Below are 16,311 nucleotides of genomic sequence, written 5' to 3' on the forward strand. Positions count from 1 at the left end.
AAATAGAAAAAGGAAAGTAAGGTAGTACAAAAAACTGAGAGGCAGGTCCGGATATTTGGAGGGTACAGCCCAGATCCTGGGTTAGGATCCGTTCAGCAGTCTTATCACAGTTGGAAAGAAGCTGTTCCCAAATCTGGCCGTACGAGTCTTCAAGCTCCTGAGCCTTCTCCCGGAGGGAAGAGGGACGAAAAGTGCGTTGGCCGGGTGGGTCGTGTCCGTGATTATCCTGGCAAGCCTATTTCATATAATGAAAGATACTGTGTATAGGAAGGAAGGAAGGAGCACTTTCTGCCCCTCAAGTACAACGTATACTGTATGTAGCTGGAAAAGAGTTATCCACCAGAATCCCATGTCTCAGTTTGGCATAGCTAATGCTGATCTCAGAACATATTATTTGAAATGGTTCTGTTTACTGTCAGTCAAGCTAGGAGTTCCAGATCTCATTCCCCTCCAAGTTACAAAAAAAGAAATCCCCAGACACCTCTCTAATCCTTCCACCTTAAATCTCTTCCTCCCATTATTGGCCTCTACTCCAATGATCTTCTCTGTTCATGCTATTTAGGGTTCTCTTCATTTTAAATACTGCCCTTCCAGCCACCCTGTATTAAAGCAACCCAGATGTGGGTAATCCTACCCCTCCCCTGACCTTATTCAAGCCGCAGCCCTGTTCTTTTCCAGTCCTGATGATGGGTCATGGTTCAAAACATTGTCTGTTTCTTCCTCTCCTTAGATGCTGTCTGACTTGCTGAGTTCCTTCAGGACTTTGAGTGCATTGCTCAAATTATCCTTCAATTATCCTCTCAACCCTCGAGTGCAGTCACATCCTTCCTATGGTTCCTATAGTGTGGTTACCAGAACTGCACATAGCATTTATGCTGCAGCCTGAATGATGACTTGGACAAGTTCAGCATGGCTACCTTGTTCTTGCCTTTTGGCCAAGGCACTGGCTACAAGTATCCTCTGCACTATCCTAACCAACTCACACAGTTTTGAGCTATGTTTAGGAACTGGCCTTCATTTCCCCTTACATAATCAGTGTGTTTACAGGCTACCTAATTCATGCTGTGCCACTGAATTTGTTACTGATAGCTAAGGCAGACTGCTAGGTTGGTAATCATGTCTCAATAACCGCAACTTCCTTTAACCTAAGATAAAACACTTAAAGACACTCTATGGACGTGCTGTTACACCACAAAACTTGTACTAGGCCACTGAAAAATATTAAGGGAGGTAACCAATAATCAGGTCAGAGGTCTGTTTTCAGGATTTTCTCAGAGGAGGAGCTGGAAATAGGATTATTTATGTGTGTGCAATGCCCTCTTTACGACCACCATTCTAACGTTCCCTACTTAACTACATTAAAAGCATTGTATAAGTGAGTGTTGTTGTCCTGTACTGACCGACTTATCTCCAATGAGACCTGCTGAATAACTGGTTTCGTGTCTTTTCATTGAAAAGCAAAAAGCTGCAGAGGCTGGAACTCTGAGAAAAACAGGAAGCAGGGCAGGCAGCATCTATGAAGAAAGAAATAGTTCTGATGTTTCTGGCTGTTGACTTTTTCGTACTTTTCTTTTGCCCACTTAAATCATTTATTTTCTCCATGCCTATGCCAACTATCCAGAAAACAATCTATCTGCAGGAATCGGCCAGAGCTTCTCAAAGGCATGTAGAGTCATTGAGCACTACAGCACAGAGACCTTTCAAACCTTGTAGTCAATACTGAACTATTATTCTGTCTAATCCCATCCAGGCCACAGCCTTCCATACTCTTCCCATTCATGTATTTACCCAAACTACTTTTAAATGTTGCAATCAAGCCGGCTGGCAGCTGGCTGATGAGTGGTTAGCTGTTATACTTAGTCCATCTGCCCCAACTTTGTCCCGAGACCATGCCTGTCAGTGGGGGTGGGGATTAATGGCACGTTTGTGGGTGGTGCAATCCTTCACTGTGTACCTGAGCAGTGTACAGCACCTCCTGTCTAAATCATGGTTTTATGGAATTGACTCAGATCTCCTTATGACATTTATTGTCCCATCCTGAGCTAATAACATTTATTGTCCATCCTGAGGGAGTTAGATATGGCCCTTGTGGCTACGGGGATCAGGGGGTATGGAGGGAAGGCTGGGGCGGGGTTCTGAGTTGGATGATCAGCCATGATCATAATAAATGGCGGTGCAGGCTCGAAGGGCCGAATGGCCTACTCCTGCACCTATTTTCTATGTTTCTATGTTTTTATGATATTGGACAGGTGTGGGTGAGCAGCCACCTTGAACCACTTCCATCATTGTAAATGCTTTTTATGTTTTAGGAGTGGACCATATTGATGAGGTCCATAGAGTCTCATGTCCTCTGACTAAAGATGTAGATTTTCCTTCCTTAAAGTGCATTAATGAACCACAATTTACTGACACCAGCGTTTCATAAAATTCTGTATTTAAGTTACCCAGCTTTTTGAATTAACTTTCCTTTTGGAAGCTAGTGCTGTTGTGATGTATAGGAAAGGTGGGGGTAGTCTCTATTACGATGATGATATAAAACTGATTCAAGTAAGTTCATCAAGGCTCAGCATTATTCATCATATACATTTACATGTATTAGGAATTTACTGTAGTGTGTTGATGCAGCATGCAGCACAAAAAAAACAATGTTCAACAATTATAAAGAAAAAAGAGGGTATAAGTTGGATACGGAATAAAATGTGCATAAATACAGTGGCATGCAAAAGTTTGGGCACCACTGGTCAAAATTGCTGTTACCGTGAATAGCTAAGCGGGTAAAAGATGAACTGATTTCCAAAAGGCATAAAGTTAAGGATGACACATTTCTTTAATATTTTAAGCACGAAAACTTTTTTATTTCCATCGTTTACAGTTTCAAAATAACAAAAAATGAAAAGGACCCAAAGCAAAAGTTTGGGCACCCTGCATGGTCAGTACTTAGTAACACCCCCTTTGGCAAGTATCACAGCTTGTAAGCACTTTTTGTAACCAACTAAGAGTCTTTCAATTCTTGTTTGGGGGATTTTCGCCTATCCTTCCTTGCAAAAGGCTTCTAGTTCTGTGAGATTCTTGGGCCCTCTTGCATGCACTGCTCTTTTGAGGTCTATCCACAGATATTCAATGATGTTTAGGTCAGGGGACTGTGAGGGCCATGGCAAAACCTTCAGCTTGCACCTCTTGAGGTAGTCCATTGTGGATTTTGAGGTGTGTTTAGGTTCATTATCCTGTTGTAGAAGCCAACCTCTTTTCATCTTCAGCTTTTTTACAGATGGTGTAATGTTTGCTTCCAGAATTTGCTGGTATTTAATTGAATTCATTCTTCCCTCTACCAGTAAATGTTCCCCATGCCACTGACTGTAACACAAGTTCTATTCAAAAGGTTCAAAGGAACATCTAAACAAGCCTGATGCATTTTGGAAACAAGTCCTGTGGACTGATGAAGTCAAAATAGAACTTTTTGGCTACAATGAGCAAAGGCATGTTTGGGGAAAAAGGGTGCAGAATTTCATGAAAAGAACCCCTCTCCAACTGTTAAGCACTGGGGTGAATCAATCATGCTTTGGGCTTGTGTTGCAGCCAGTGGCACGGGGGACATTTCACTGGCAGAGGGAAGGATGAATTCAATTAAATACCAGCAAATTCTGGAAGCAAACATCACATCGTCTGTAAAAAAAAAAGGCCAAAGAGGATTGCTTCTACAACAGGATAATGAACCTAAACACACCTCAAAATCCACAATGGGCTACCTCAAGAGGTGCAAGCTGAAGGTTTTGCCATGGCCCTCACAGTCCCCCGACCTAAACATCATCGAAAATCTGTGGATGGACCTCAAAAGAGCAGTGCATGCAAGACAGCCCAAGAATCTCACAGAACTAGAAGCCTTTTGCAAGGAACGATGGGCGAAAATCCCCCAAACAAGAATTGAAAGACTCTTAGCTGGCTACAAAAAGCATTTACAAGCTGTGATACTTGCCAAAGGGGGTGTTACAAAGTACTGCCATGCAGGGTGCCCAAACTTTTGCTTCAGGCCCTTTTCCTTTTTTGTTATTTTGAAACTGTAAAAGATGGAAATAAAAAAGTTCTCTTGCTTTAAAATATTAAAGAAATGTGTCATCTATAACTTTATGCCTTTTGGAAATCAATTCATCTTTTGCTCGCTTAGCTATTCACGGTAATTGAAATTTTGACCGGGGTGCCCAAACTTTTGCATGCCACTGTACATAAATACTAGCATTTATTTACAATGTAAGCAGTTTTATAAAAAATAGTTCAAAGTGTTTATAGTTCAGTGATTTATGTAATAGATAGAGGGGGTGGGGGACGCTAACTAGAATGGTTGATCAGATTAACTGCGTGGGGAAGAAACTTTCAAGATGGTATGAAGTTTTTGTTTTAAAAGCCTTGTAGCACTTTCAGGAAGGGAGCTTTTGGAAAAGGCAGTTTGCTTGGTGAGTATTGTCTCCAATGATTTTTCCTGCCCGCCTCTTTGGCCTGGACTCCTACATATCCTACAATGATGGTAGACTGCAGCCTACGGTCTTTTCTGCTGACCTGACTGTTCACTGCAGTTTTCCTATATTGTGAGAGGACCAAACCTCACAGTAGTGGCTAACATGAGGATGCTGTCATGAAAGAACATTAGGAAGAATGATCTCCAGGTTTCTTCTTAGCAACTCCTGTGAACATGATCATATCTTCAGCCACAATGTCCAGCATCAGGAAGAGGGTCACAAGAGAAAGAGGAGAGGACATAGTGTGGGAAGAAAAATAAATTCAACACTTTTAAGTCTGTCATTGAGGATGTTATATTTACATAAATGAGAAGTGAGACATTTTGAAACCTGTTTATCTTTGGTTGTTGTTGGACTTGCTCACCTTTCAACACCTGGTACCAGTGTGGTGCCTGATGCTGCAGTTTCCTCTCAAGTCCCACAGAGTTGGGAGGGTAACTGGCTATTTTTAATTGCTCCTGATGTGTGGGGAGGGTGGTGGAAGCTGAAGAGAATAAGGATGATATAACAAAAATAGTATTAATGTAGGATTAGTGTAAATGATTGCTTGATTGGTAGTGTGGATTGATGGATTGTTTCTAGTCTGTATGTCTCTATAATTCTATATGCCATAATCATGCCATGCTGAGGGTTTGTCTACTATCCCTAGAGTGCTTTTGACTCTTCATCACTCTTCAAGTGAAGAAACTTCTCATTTAATGCTAAACGATCTGCTTCTTAATTTAAGACTGTATCCTCCCTATTTCTAAGTTCCTTTGCTAAAAGAAGCATTCTAGCCTTATCTATCCTTTTGAGCCCTCTTAAGTATTTTGTACGTTTGAGTGAGATGACCTCTCATTCTTCTAAACTTAGTCAACCCTGTGTCTCCTCGTGGAACCTGCCATCCCAGAAGCCAGCCTGGTGAAACTTTGTGGCATTTTCTCTGGTAATTGCAGTGCTTCCATCCTTCTTTGGGTAAAGAGACTCAGGTTGTATACAGTCCTCCAGGGATGAACTCACCACGGCCATGTGTAATTGTATTAGCACATCTTTACTTTACCTTGTGATAAAGGCTAACCTTGATAGTGGTTTTGGTTTATTATTGTCAAATCTACCAAAATACATTGAGGGCAGGTAGTGTAATGCTATTACAGGGCCAGCAACCCAAGTCCAATTCCCACTGCTGTCTTTCAGGAGTTTGTACATTCTCCCTGTGACCTCCAGGTGATCTGGTTTCCTCCCACATTCCAAAGACATATGGGTTAGTAAGTCAATTGGTCACATGGGTGCAACTGGGCAGCGTGATCTCGTTGGTCTGGAAGAGCCTGTTACCATGCAATATCTCTAAATAAAAAATAAATGAATACAGTGAAAGCTTTATTTTTGCATTCCATCCAGTCCATTCATGCCTTACGTAATTGAACTGAGGCAGTAAAGCAAAAACAAAGCAGGATGTAGTGTTGCAGTTACAGCGAAAATGCAGTACAGTTGACAAATAAAGTGTAAGGGTCACAGCAAATACAATTGAGAGTTAAAGGGTTAATCTTACCATAATCACCTCCAAGGATCATTAACTTGTTTTGATGGAGAGGCTTGTGATTTCCTGAGATCCCAAGAATAATGCTGTCTGGAAATTAGCTCCTGGTAAGGTCAGCCATGGCAGGAAGGTCAAGAGGGGAGGTTTCAGACAAAGAGCAATCCAACCAAGATCTCAATGGTAGAGCTGGCAGAAGATAATACATCATTATGTCAGTGAAGGTAGAGGAAGGCTGCAGCAGTGAAGGGTACTGAGTCGTCTTGCACTTCATGCCACTGGGTCCTGACCCAATCAGTTGAGCACCTTGTGGTGGCTGCCCATCGGTCCGCCTCCCCACGTTAAACAAAATAATGCACAGGCATTCTCCACTGAGCGAACCCATCCCTGACTGTACCATTTGCCTTCCTAACTGCCAGACCTGCATGTTGGCTTACAGTGACGTGTACAAGGACCCTCAAGTCCGTTTTAGCATCAACATTTCCTACTCTCTCACCCTTAGAAATAAATCAGCTTTTGTTCCAAAGTGAATAACCCCACATCTTTCCACATTTGCTCCATCTGTCATGCTGTTTCTCACTCACTTAATCTCGTCTGTATCCCCTTAAAGCCACTTCTGCATGCTCAACACTACTCAAAATCCTTACTTGGTTTACACGTCATCAGCAAAATGGGATTGCAATTGGAGATCACACTAAAAGCAACAGTTAGTGAATTAACAATTTGAAATCACTTTGTATTTGGTGGTAAAGCAAACGTGGAGTTTGGAATATTCTTCCAGTAACTAAGCAGACCCTTTTGAATGTGGCTACATTAAAGTTGGTTGTGGAGGAAATTGGGAAGGTCGTGAAATTCATAGAAATATTAACACTGTTGCTTAATATTTATTAAAAGAAATCACACTTTTCCACTGAGTGTCAAAGCAGTTGTTTAATGGGTCACATGGGTTATGTGGGGTTTTGTTATCGTGACTATTAGCTTCATTTCCTGCCTTATATCCGACAGGTAATCATCACTGTGGAAGATAAGAATGATAACAGCCCCGTGTTTGATGCAAGTTCCGATTCCTCAGTGGAGATACAGGAGGATGCTCCCATTGGCAAGCGAGTAGCTGTTGTCTCTGCACGGGATCCGGATACTAAGCAGAATGGACTGGTATGAACAGCTGATTTCCAGTAATGCAAAAACATTTCCTTCTGGATTAAAATTTCCACACACCATTTGTTTCTGGGCATTGCTGGGTGAATAAGCAACTGCCAAATCAAAGAAACAACAGGAGTGCAGCAATTAATAGTTTATTTTTGACATTAAAATCTATCTGCAACTAGAGGGACTGGGCAAGAGCCTTAAAAACTTAGGTCAGTCAGGTTATTAGATAAACTCTTGAACTGTAACCTAGGCTTAAGGCTACTCCTGAAGGATACCACAGAAGATAGGTTATTAATAATATAGAAGACTAATTCTAAGCTAGGATAGCTAAGTAGTATTCCTCATCTGTATCTACTTTTCCAAATCAAAGCATATCTACTGAAAAAAGTGCTTCCAGAAAATGTCAAGTGCTATTTGACAGTTTGAGCATTTGTTTCCATTTCCTCCACGTGAAAACAGTTTTGTCTTTATATACACTTCAGGTTAATTTTACTATTCTGTCTGGAAATACTAACGGAGCATTTCAGATTAGCACCTCGAACAGAAGTCGTGGAGAGATCTACCTTGCTAAACACCTGGACAGAGAACAAACTGCCAGATATGTACTAACGGTAAGTTTACTGGATGTCATTGTGTATTTGCTTAGTTAGCCTGGAAATGCAACCGCAATCAGTTATGTAGTTGGTCCTTGTCCATTTCACTAAAGTTTTACACTGATTCTCAGACTCAGAGACTGAATCTCAATTCATTGCCACAAGCTTTTTCCATATCTATTCTCTCAATTTTAGCACATATCTTTTGCAAGGATTTGCTGAATTTCGTGTGTCCTATTGCAAAGATGACTATATAAAGGAAAGAGGAACACAAGTTACAGTTTATTCTCTCTCTCCTCTCTCTCTCCCACCTCTCCCTCCTCCCCCCCTTTCTCTCCTTTCCCACTCTCTCTCTCTCCCCTCTCTCTACCCCTCTCCCTCTCCCTCTCCTCCCCCTCCCCCTCTCCTCTCTCACCCACCCCCTCACCCCTCTCCCTCTCTCTCCCCCCTCTCCCCCCCTCTCCCCCCCTCTCCCCCCTCTCTCCCCCTCTCTCCCCCTCTCCCCCCCTCTCTCCCCCTCTCTCCCCCTCTCTCCCCCCTCTCCCCCCTCTCCCCCTCTCCCCCTCTCCCCCCTCCCCCTCTCCCCCTCTCTCCCCTCTCTCCTCTCTCTCTTCCTCTCTCCCTCCCTCTCTTCTCTCTCCCCCTCCCTCTCTTCTCTCTCCCCCTCCCTCTCTTCTCTCTCCCCCTCCCTCTCTCCCCCTCCCTCTCTCCTCTCTCTCCTCTGTCCTCTCTCTCATCCCTCCTCTCTCTCATCCCTCCTCTCTCTCATCCCTCCTCTCTCTCATCCCTCCTCTCTCTCATCTCTGCTCTCTCTCATCTCTCCTCTCTCTTCTCTATCCCTCTCTATCTCCTATCATCATGATCATTTCCAGGAGAACCCAAGCACATCGTTTATTTTTATTTAGAGATACAGCACAATAACAGGCCCTTCTGGCAAACGAGTCCAGTTATACCCATATGACCAATTCACCTACTAAACCCTGCATCTTCAGAATGTGGAAGGAAATCGGAGCACGTGAAGGAGACCCACATTGTCAAAGGGAGAATATACAGACTCCTTACACACAGAGACAGGGTTTGAATGCTGATTGCTGATGCTGTAATAGTGTTATGCTCTGTTCTGCCACCATTCTTCCCAATAAGAGCTCCTTGATAAAGATCAAGGAGCTCTTATTGGTGCCACAGCCAATATTTATCCTTCAGTTATTATCATTAAAAGAAATAGATAACCTGGTCATTATCATATTGTTGTTTACAAATCAATTGATACTCTTCCTATATATTACAGAAAATACATCTGAATTTTTTCATTGGCTCTAATCTTTTGTAAAATAATGCCAATGGATCTTCTTTATCCACTTAAGCGAGTACAGCAAGACCTCATTATCCGCAAGGAACAAGGGTTGCAGAGGAGTAGAGTCGTAGAACACAGCAACAGGTCTTTTGGTCCATACCAAACTGCTATTCTGCCAAGTCCCATCGACCCACACCTGGACCAGAAGCCTTTATACCACTCCCATCTATCCAAGCTTTTCTTAAGACCTTAAGGCATTAGAGCTGAATTAGGCCATTTGGCACATCGAGTCTACTCAGCTATTCCATTATAGCTGACTTACTATCCCTCTAAATCCCATTTTCCTGCCTTCTCCCTGTAACCTTTGATGCCCTTACTAATCAAGAACCTATCAAACTCACTTTAATTATACCCAATGACCTGGCTTCCACAGCCGCCTGTGGCAATTAATTCCATAATTCACCTTCCTATGACTTAAACAATTCCTTCTCAACTCATTAGGTTAACCTAATGAGTAGTGATAATGTGATTCTCACTACCACAAGAGGTGATTGAAGTAAATATTTTAAATGTATTTCAGAATCAGGTTTAATATCACCAACATGTGTTGTGAAACTTGTTATTTTGCGCCAGCAGTACGGTGCAATACATTAAAATGAACTGCAAAATACAATATGAAATATATACTGTATATGAAAAATTAAGTTAAATAATGCAAAAGGAGAGCAAAAATAATGAGATAGTGTTCATGGGTTGGTTCATTGCCCCTTTAGAGATCTGATAGTGGAGGAGACGAGACTGTTCCCAAAACATTGAATGCGCGTCTTCCATTTCTGTACCTCCTTCCTGATGGTAGCAATGAGAAGAGGACGTCCTGGTTGCCCTCTTGTCCTTAATGATGTATTTCAGGGGAGGCTGAGTAAATAGATAATGGAAAGAAAATTGAGGAAAATAGAGTGCCACACTGATAAATTTAGCTGAGGAAAGATGGAAGGAGGCTTAAGAGGAGTGTAAACAGCACCATGGACTAGTTGAGTAAAGTGGCCTGTTCTTGTGTGGTGCATCCTTCCCATCCAAACACCAAGGAACAAAATAAAAGGAAGAGAGCTTTCAGGATGTAGGGTATAGGGTGTATTGGGGGAGTGGATTATTTAAAATCAAGAGAAAAGGTTCTCTATTATTTTAGTGGAAACTTCAAGACTGTCGGGGTTAATTTCTTCTTCACTAAAGAAACTTGGTTATCCATCTCAGCATGACATTACCTTATCTTTAGATTGGTTTGTAGATAACCTGAAGATGGTTAGAACTGCAACTGAAAAACGGACCATATTTCATGTAGTACATATGTTCTGAGAGGTAACTCATGTCTGGTGATTAGGCTGTCAAGACTATTGCCAGTGATGAGTTACATTTTCCCTCAAGACTGTCGACACCTTAAAAAAAAAGTGTCCTTTTACATTCTTGTTGGCATGAGGATGCAGCTTGCTCCACCTATCATCCACGAGCCTTTGTCCCGCCCCCTTTCCCCTTCTAGTTCAGTCTACTCATTGTCCCCTCCTAATCTGGTTCCACATCATCTCCTTAACCTCCATACACACTTCCTTAAACAGACAACCTTTGCTGTTCCCTCTCAGTACTGATGCTAACCCAAAACGTCAATTTACTCCTTTTGCCTTCACAGATAGTTTTTGGCCCACAGTGTTCTGGCAAGCCCCTCACTGGTACTCCTCTGACTTGACAGCAGTGGTAGAGTGAGGGATATGCCGGGTCATGAGGTTGACAGCAGTGTACGCTTCCACTGCTGCTGTTGGTCCACAGAGTCTTGTGGATGCCTGGCTTTAAGCTGCCTGATCTGTTCTGAGACCGTCTCAATTAACCTGTCAGCAGTGCCCTGCCATATAATGAAGGGTGTGAAGATGTTCAAGGCAAAATTCCTTTCTGCTGGAGAGAGTCATAGAATATTAGAACAAAACTTAGATAACTAGAAAAACTCCGTGGGTCAAACAGCATATATGGATGCAAAAGCTGCTGTTGATGCTGCAGGTTGAGACTGTGTGTCAGGACTGAGGGGGAATTAGAAAGATTACCAGTATATAGCAATATAGGTTCGGGGTGTGACAGATGCTTGACCTACTGAGTTCTTCCAACGTTGTGCTTTTCATTCCAGTTTCTTGCATCTGCAGTCTCTTGTCATCACAGGCTTTTATTCTGATTTTCCAATGATTGGAATTGGTTTATTATTGTCACATGTACTGAGGTACAGTGAAAAGTTTTTCTTGCATACTGTTTGTACAGATCAATTGAGCAAATGCAAGATAAACCAATAACAGAATGTGGATAACGTGTAACAGCTACAGGGAAAGTGCAGTGCAGGTAGACAATAATCTGCAAAATCATAACAAGATAGAGCCCAACTTTTCATCGTAGGGAAACATTCAGTAGTTTTATAACAGAGGGGTAGTTACTGTCCTCGAGCTTGGTGGTATGTGCTTTCAGGCTTTTATATCTGCCCAATGAGAGAGGGGAGAAGAGAGAATGTCTGGAGTGAGTGGGGTCTTTGATTATGTTAGCTGCTTTACTGAGGCATTGGGAAGTATAGACAGAGGCCATGGAGGGGAGGCTTGTCCTTGAGATAAGCTGAGCTGTGCCCACAACCTGCACTTCCTTGCAATCACGAATAGAGCAATTACAATACAAAACTTTGATGCATCCAGACAGGATGCTTTCTATGTTGCATTAATAAAATGTTAATAAGGGTTGTCAGAAACATGCCAAATAGAAAGCCTACAGCCCAGTACAGGCCCTTCAGCCCACAATTCTGTGCCGAACATGTACTTACTTTAGAAATTACCTAGAGTTACCCGTGGCCTTCTATTTTTCTAAGGTATCTAACATCTTTTGAATTCTTTATCCCGGATGGACTGTGGCATCTCAATCATTGTATACAAGGCTGATATGGATAGATTAACAAAGGAAATTGTGGGATCTAGGGATCGGAAGAAAAGTAATTTTCACTGGACATGGAGAATATAGCACTTTGGAGGTGTTTCACATCCTAGTCTTGCTCTTAATTTTTCTGTTCTAATATTTACTCCAGTTCCTTGTAAAACCCCCTGTTTTCCTTGGCTGTGTAAGTCGAGGGAAAACACTCTCTGGTCCTGCCAAACTCAGGAAACTGAGACAGATCTCAACCCCAAACCCTAGTTTGTGTGGATGCTGTGTCATTTGCGACCCGGTTACAAATTAGTGCCACAGAATAACAGACAGCACACTGCATACGATTAAAGGAATTATATTTATGAATCTTAACGAAAGGGTCAATAAAGAAAAAAAAAGAAAAGGGCCATTTTAATTAAACAGTCAAATGTGCACAAATTGGAGCTCATCTTGAACTTGTCTGTCACTTAAGGGCCCTCGGTCAGCGTGACAGCACACGCTCACAACATCGCTCACAATCCATCGCAAACAAGCAGATCTCCCACCGGGCTGTCTCCTATGACCGGTGCTCCACAGCGTCTTCTCTCTTCATCCCCTGCCGAACAAAAGCCCCAAGCCCGACCTTAGTGTCCCTCACCAGAGAAACCTCCCCTCAGTTCTACCATCCTAATTGGATAGCACACATTTCTCTTCATCCCTCATCTTCAACAATAACCCAAACAAGCTGAAAACAGAACAGACTGCTCTTGCAGAACTTTTAAATAAAATCCATACAGCATCACAGTAAAGATATGAACCAGGGCATTACACTTGCAAGATGACAGTGGACAAGCAGAAAGAGTTTGTAATTAAGGTGATATAAAAAGTGATAGAGTCCGGTGTGGACATTTGACAGCAAACAAAATCTATGAAGCTCCAGGATCTGATGTATTATTTGCTTTCAGGTTCAGGCCTTTGACAATGGTCTGCCACCACGCAAGACAAATCACGTGATCACTATCACAGCTGTGGATGTCAATGACAATGCCCCAGTTATCTTGAACCTTGGCAGCTACAACATCAGCATTTATGAGGTAAAGTAACTGGTCTTCTCCACTGGATTCTCTGAAAGAAAAGATCAACTGTAGATGAAAGAAGTTGTTGAGTTTGTGGGATTCAAACATCTTCAAGTTTCTGAATTTGAAAAATAGAGCAAAATTATTTTTGCAGTATTAAGGAAGGGCTTGCACAATCATAGGAAGTGTAGTCACTGTCATGATGCAATAACTGCAATAATCTGCACACAGCAAGATTCCTCAGAGCAATGCAATAACCAAAGTTCAAAGTACATTTATTATCAAAGTATGTACAGTATACTTTATACAATCTTGAGCTACAAAACAAAGAACCCATTAACACAAAAGAAGAACCTCAAATACCGGATGTTCAGAGAAAAAAGTACAAACGATCAAATTAAACAAATAGCATTCAGAACTCAAGTTCACAAAAACAAGTCCACACTGTGATAGTTGCTGACCACAGCCACAGTTAGAAACATAGAAAATAGGTGCAGGAATAGGCCATTCGGCCCTTCGAGCCTGCACCGCCATTCAGTATGATCATGGCTGATCATCCAACTCAGAACCCTGTACCAGCCTTCCCCCCATACCCCCTGATCCCTTTGGCCACAAGGGCCATATCTAACTCCCTCTTAAGTATAGCCAATGAACTGGCTTCAACTGTTTCCTGTGGCAGGGAATTCCACAGATTCACTACTCTCTGTGTGAAGAAATTTTTCCTCATCTCGGTCCTAAAAGGCTTCCCCTTTATCCTCAAACTGTGACCCCTCGTTCTGGACTTCCCCAACATCGGAAACAATCTTCCTGCATCTAGCCTGTCCAATCTCTTTAGGATTTTATATGTTTCAATAAGATCCCCCCTCAATCTTCTAAATTCCAACAAGTATAAGCCTAGTTGATCCAGTCTTTCATCATATGAAAGTCCTGCCATCCCAGAAATCAATCTGGTGAACCTTCTTTGTACTCCTTCTATGGCAAGGATGTCTTTCCTCAGATTAGGGGACCAAAATTGCACACAATACTCCGGGTATGGTCTCACCAAGGCCTTGTACAACTGCAGTAGTACCTCCCTGCTCCTGTACTCGAATCCTCTTGCTATGAATGCTAGCATACCATTCGCCTTTTTCACCACCTGCTGTACCTGCATGCCCACTTTCAATGACTGGTGTATAATGACACCCAGGTCTCGTTGCACCTCCCCTTTTCCTAATCGGCCACCAGTCAGATAATAATCTGTTTTCCTGTTTTTGCCACCAAAGTGGATAACCTTACATTTATCCACGTTAAATTGCATCTGACATGAATTTGCCCACTCACCTAACCTATCCAAGTCACCCCGCATCCTCTCAGCATCCTCCTCACAGCTAACACTGCCGCCCAGCTCCGTGTCATCCGCAAACTTGGAGATGCTGCATTTAATTCCCTCATCTAAGTCATTAATATATATTGTAAACAACTGGGGTCCCAGCACTGAGCCTTGTGTACCCCACTAGTCACTGCCTGCCATTCTGAAAAGGTCCTGTTTATTCCCACTCTTTGCTTCCTGTCTGCCAACCAATTCTCTATCCACATCAATACCTTACCCCCAGTACCATGTGCTTTAAGTTTGCACACTAATCTCCTGTGTGGGACCTCGTCAAAAGCCTTTTGAAAATCCAAATATGCCACATCCACTGGTTCTTCCCTATCCACTCAACTAGTTACATCCTCAAAAAATTCTATGAGATTCGTCAGACATGATTTTCCTTTCACAAATCCATGCTGATTTGTCCAATGATTTTAGCGCTTTCCAAATGTGCTGTTATCACATCTTTGATAACTGACTCTAGCATTTTCCCCACCACCGATGTCAGGCTAACCGGTCTATAATTCCCTGGTTTCTCTCTCCCTCCTTTTTTAAAAAGTAAGGTTACATTAACCACCCTCCAATCCTCAGGAACTAGTCCAGAATCTAAAGAGTTTAGAAAAATTATCACTAATGCATCCACTATTTCTTGGGCTACTTCCTTAAGCACTCTGGGATGCAGACCATCTGGCCCTGGGGATTTATCTGCCTTTAATCCCTTCAATTTACCTAACACCACTTCCCTACTAACATGTATTTCCCTCAGTTCCTCCATCTCACTGGACACTCTGTCCCCTACTATTTCCGGAAGATTATTTATGTCCTCCTTAGTGAAGACAGAAGCAAAGTAGTTATTCAATTGGTTTGCCATGTCCTTGCTCCCCATAATCAATTCACCTGTTTCTGTCTGTGGGGGACCTACATTTGTCTTAACTAATCTTTTTCTTTTCACATATCTATAAAAGCTTTTACAGTCTGTTTTTATGTTCCCTGCCAGTTTTCTCTCATAATCTTTTTTCCCCTTCCTAATTAAGCCCTTTGTCCTCCTCTGCCGGACTCTGAATTTCTCCCAGTCCTCAGGTGAGCTACTTTTTCTGGCTAATTTGTATGCTTCTTCTTTGGAATTGATACTATCCCTAATTTCTCTTGTCAGCCACGGGTGCACTACCTTCCTTGATTTATTCTTTTGCCAAACTGGGATGAACAATTGTTGTAGTTCATCCATGTGATCTTTAAATACTTGCCATTGCATATCCACCGTCAACCCTTTAAGTGTCATTTGCCAGTCTATCTTAGCTAATTCACGTCTCATACCTTCAAAGTTACCCTTCTTTAAGTTCAGAACCTTTGTTTCTGAATTAACTATGTCACTCTCCATCTTAATAAAGAATTCCACCATATTATGTTCACTCTTACCCAAGGGGCCTCTCACGACAAGATTGCTAATTAACCCTTCCTCATTGCTCAATACCCAGTCTAGAATAGCCTGCTCTCTAGTTGGTTCCTCAACATGTTGGTTCAAAAAACCATCCTGCATACATTCCAAGAAATCCTCTTCCTCAGCACCCTTACCAATTTGGTTCACCCAATCTATATGTAGTTTGAAGTCACCCGTTATAACTGCTGTTCCTTTATTGCACATATTTCTAATTTCCTGTTTAATACCATCCCCAATCTCACTACTACTGTTAGGTGACCTGTACACAACTCCCACCAGCGTTTTCTGCCCCTTAGTGTTATGCAGCCCTACCCATATTGATTCCACATCCTCCCGGCTAATGTCCTTCCTTTCTATTGCGTTAATCTTCTCTCTAACCAGCAATGCTATCCCACCTCCTTTTCTTTCATGTCTATCCCTCCTGAATATTGAATATCCCTGAATGTTGAGCTCCCATCCCTGGTCACTCTGGT

The 16,311-nt window shown here is 42.2% G+C and overlaps 1 protein-coding gene across 11 annotated transcripts in view; it reads left to right on the forward strand.

Annotated features, from left to right (window-relative positions):
- The window catches only part of cdh23 (cadherin-related 23), a 1,156,658-nt gene that overhangs the window by 858,994 nt on the left and 281,353 nt on the right, over nucleotides 1-16,311 (forward strand). For all 11 annotated transcript variants that reach the window (XM_072282605.1, XM_072282606.1, XM_072282607.1 and 8 more), the window contains exons 33-35: nucleotides 7,030-7,179; nucleotides 7,656-7,784; nucleotides 12,942-13,070. In XM_072282605.1, coding sequence (XP_072138706.1) covers nucleotides 7,030-7,179; nucleotides 7,656-7,784; nucleotides 12,942-13,070 — 408 coding nt within the window. The remainder of the gene's footprint in view (nucleotides 1-7,029; nucleotides 7,180-7,655; nucleotides 7,785-12,941; nucleotides 13,071-16,311) is intronic.

The sequence above is a fragment of the Mobula birostris genome, chromosome 18 (genome assembly GCF_030028105.1).
Source record: "Mobula birostris isolate sMobBir1 chromosome 18, sMobBir1.hap1, whole genome shotgun sequence".
Lineage (NCBI taxonomy): Eukaryota > Metazoa > Chordata > Chondrichthyes > Myliobatiformes > Myliobatidae > Mobula > Mobula birostris.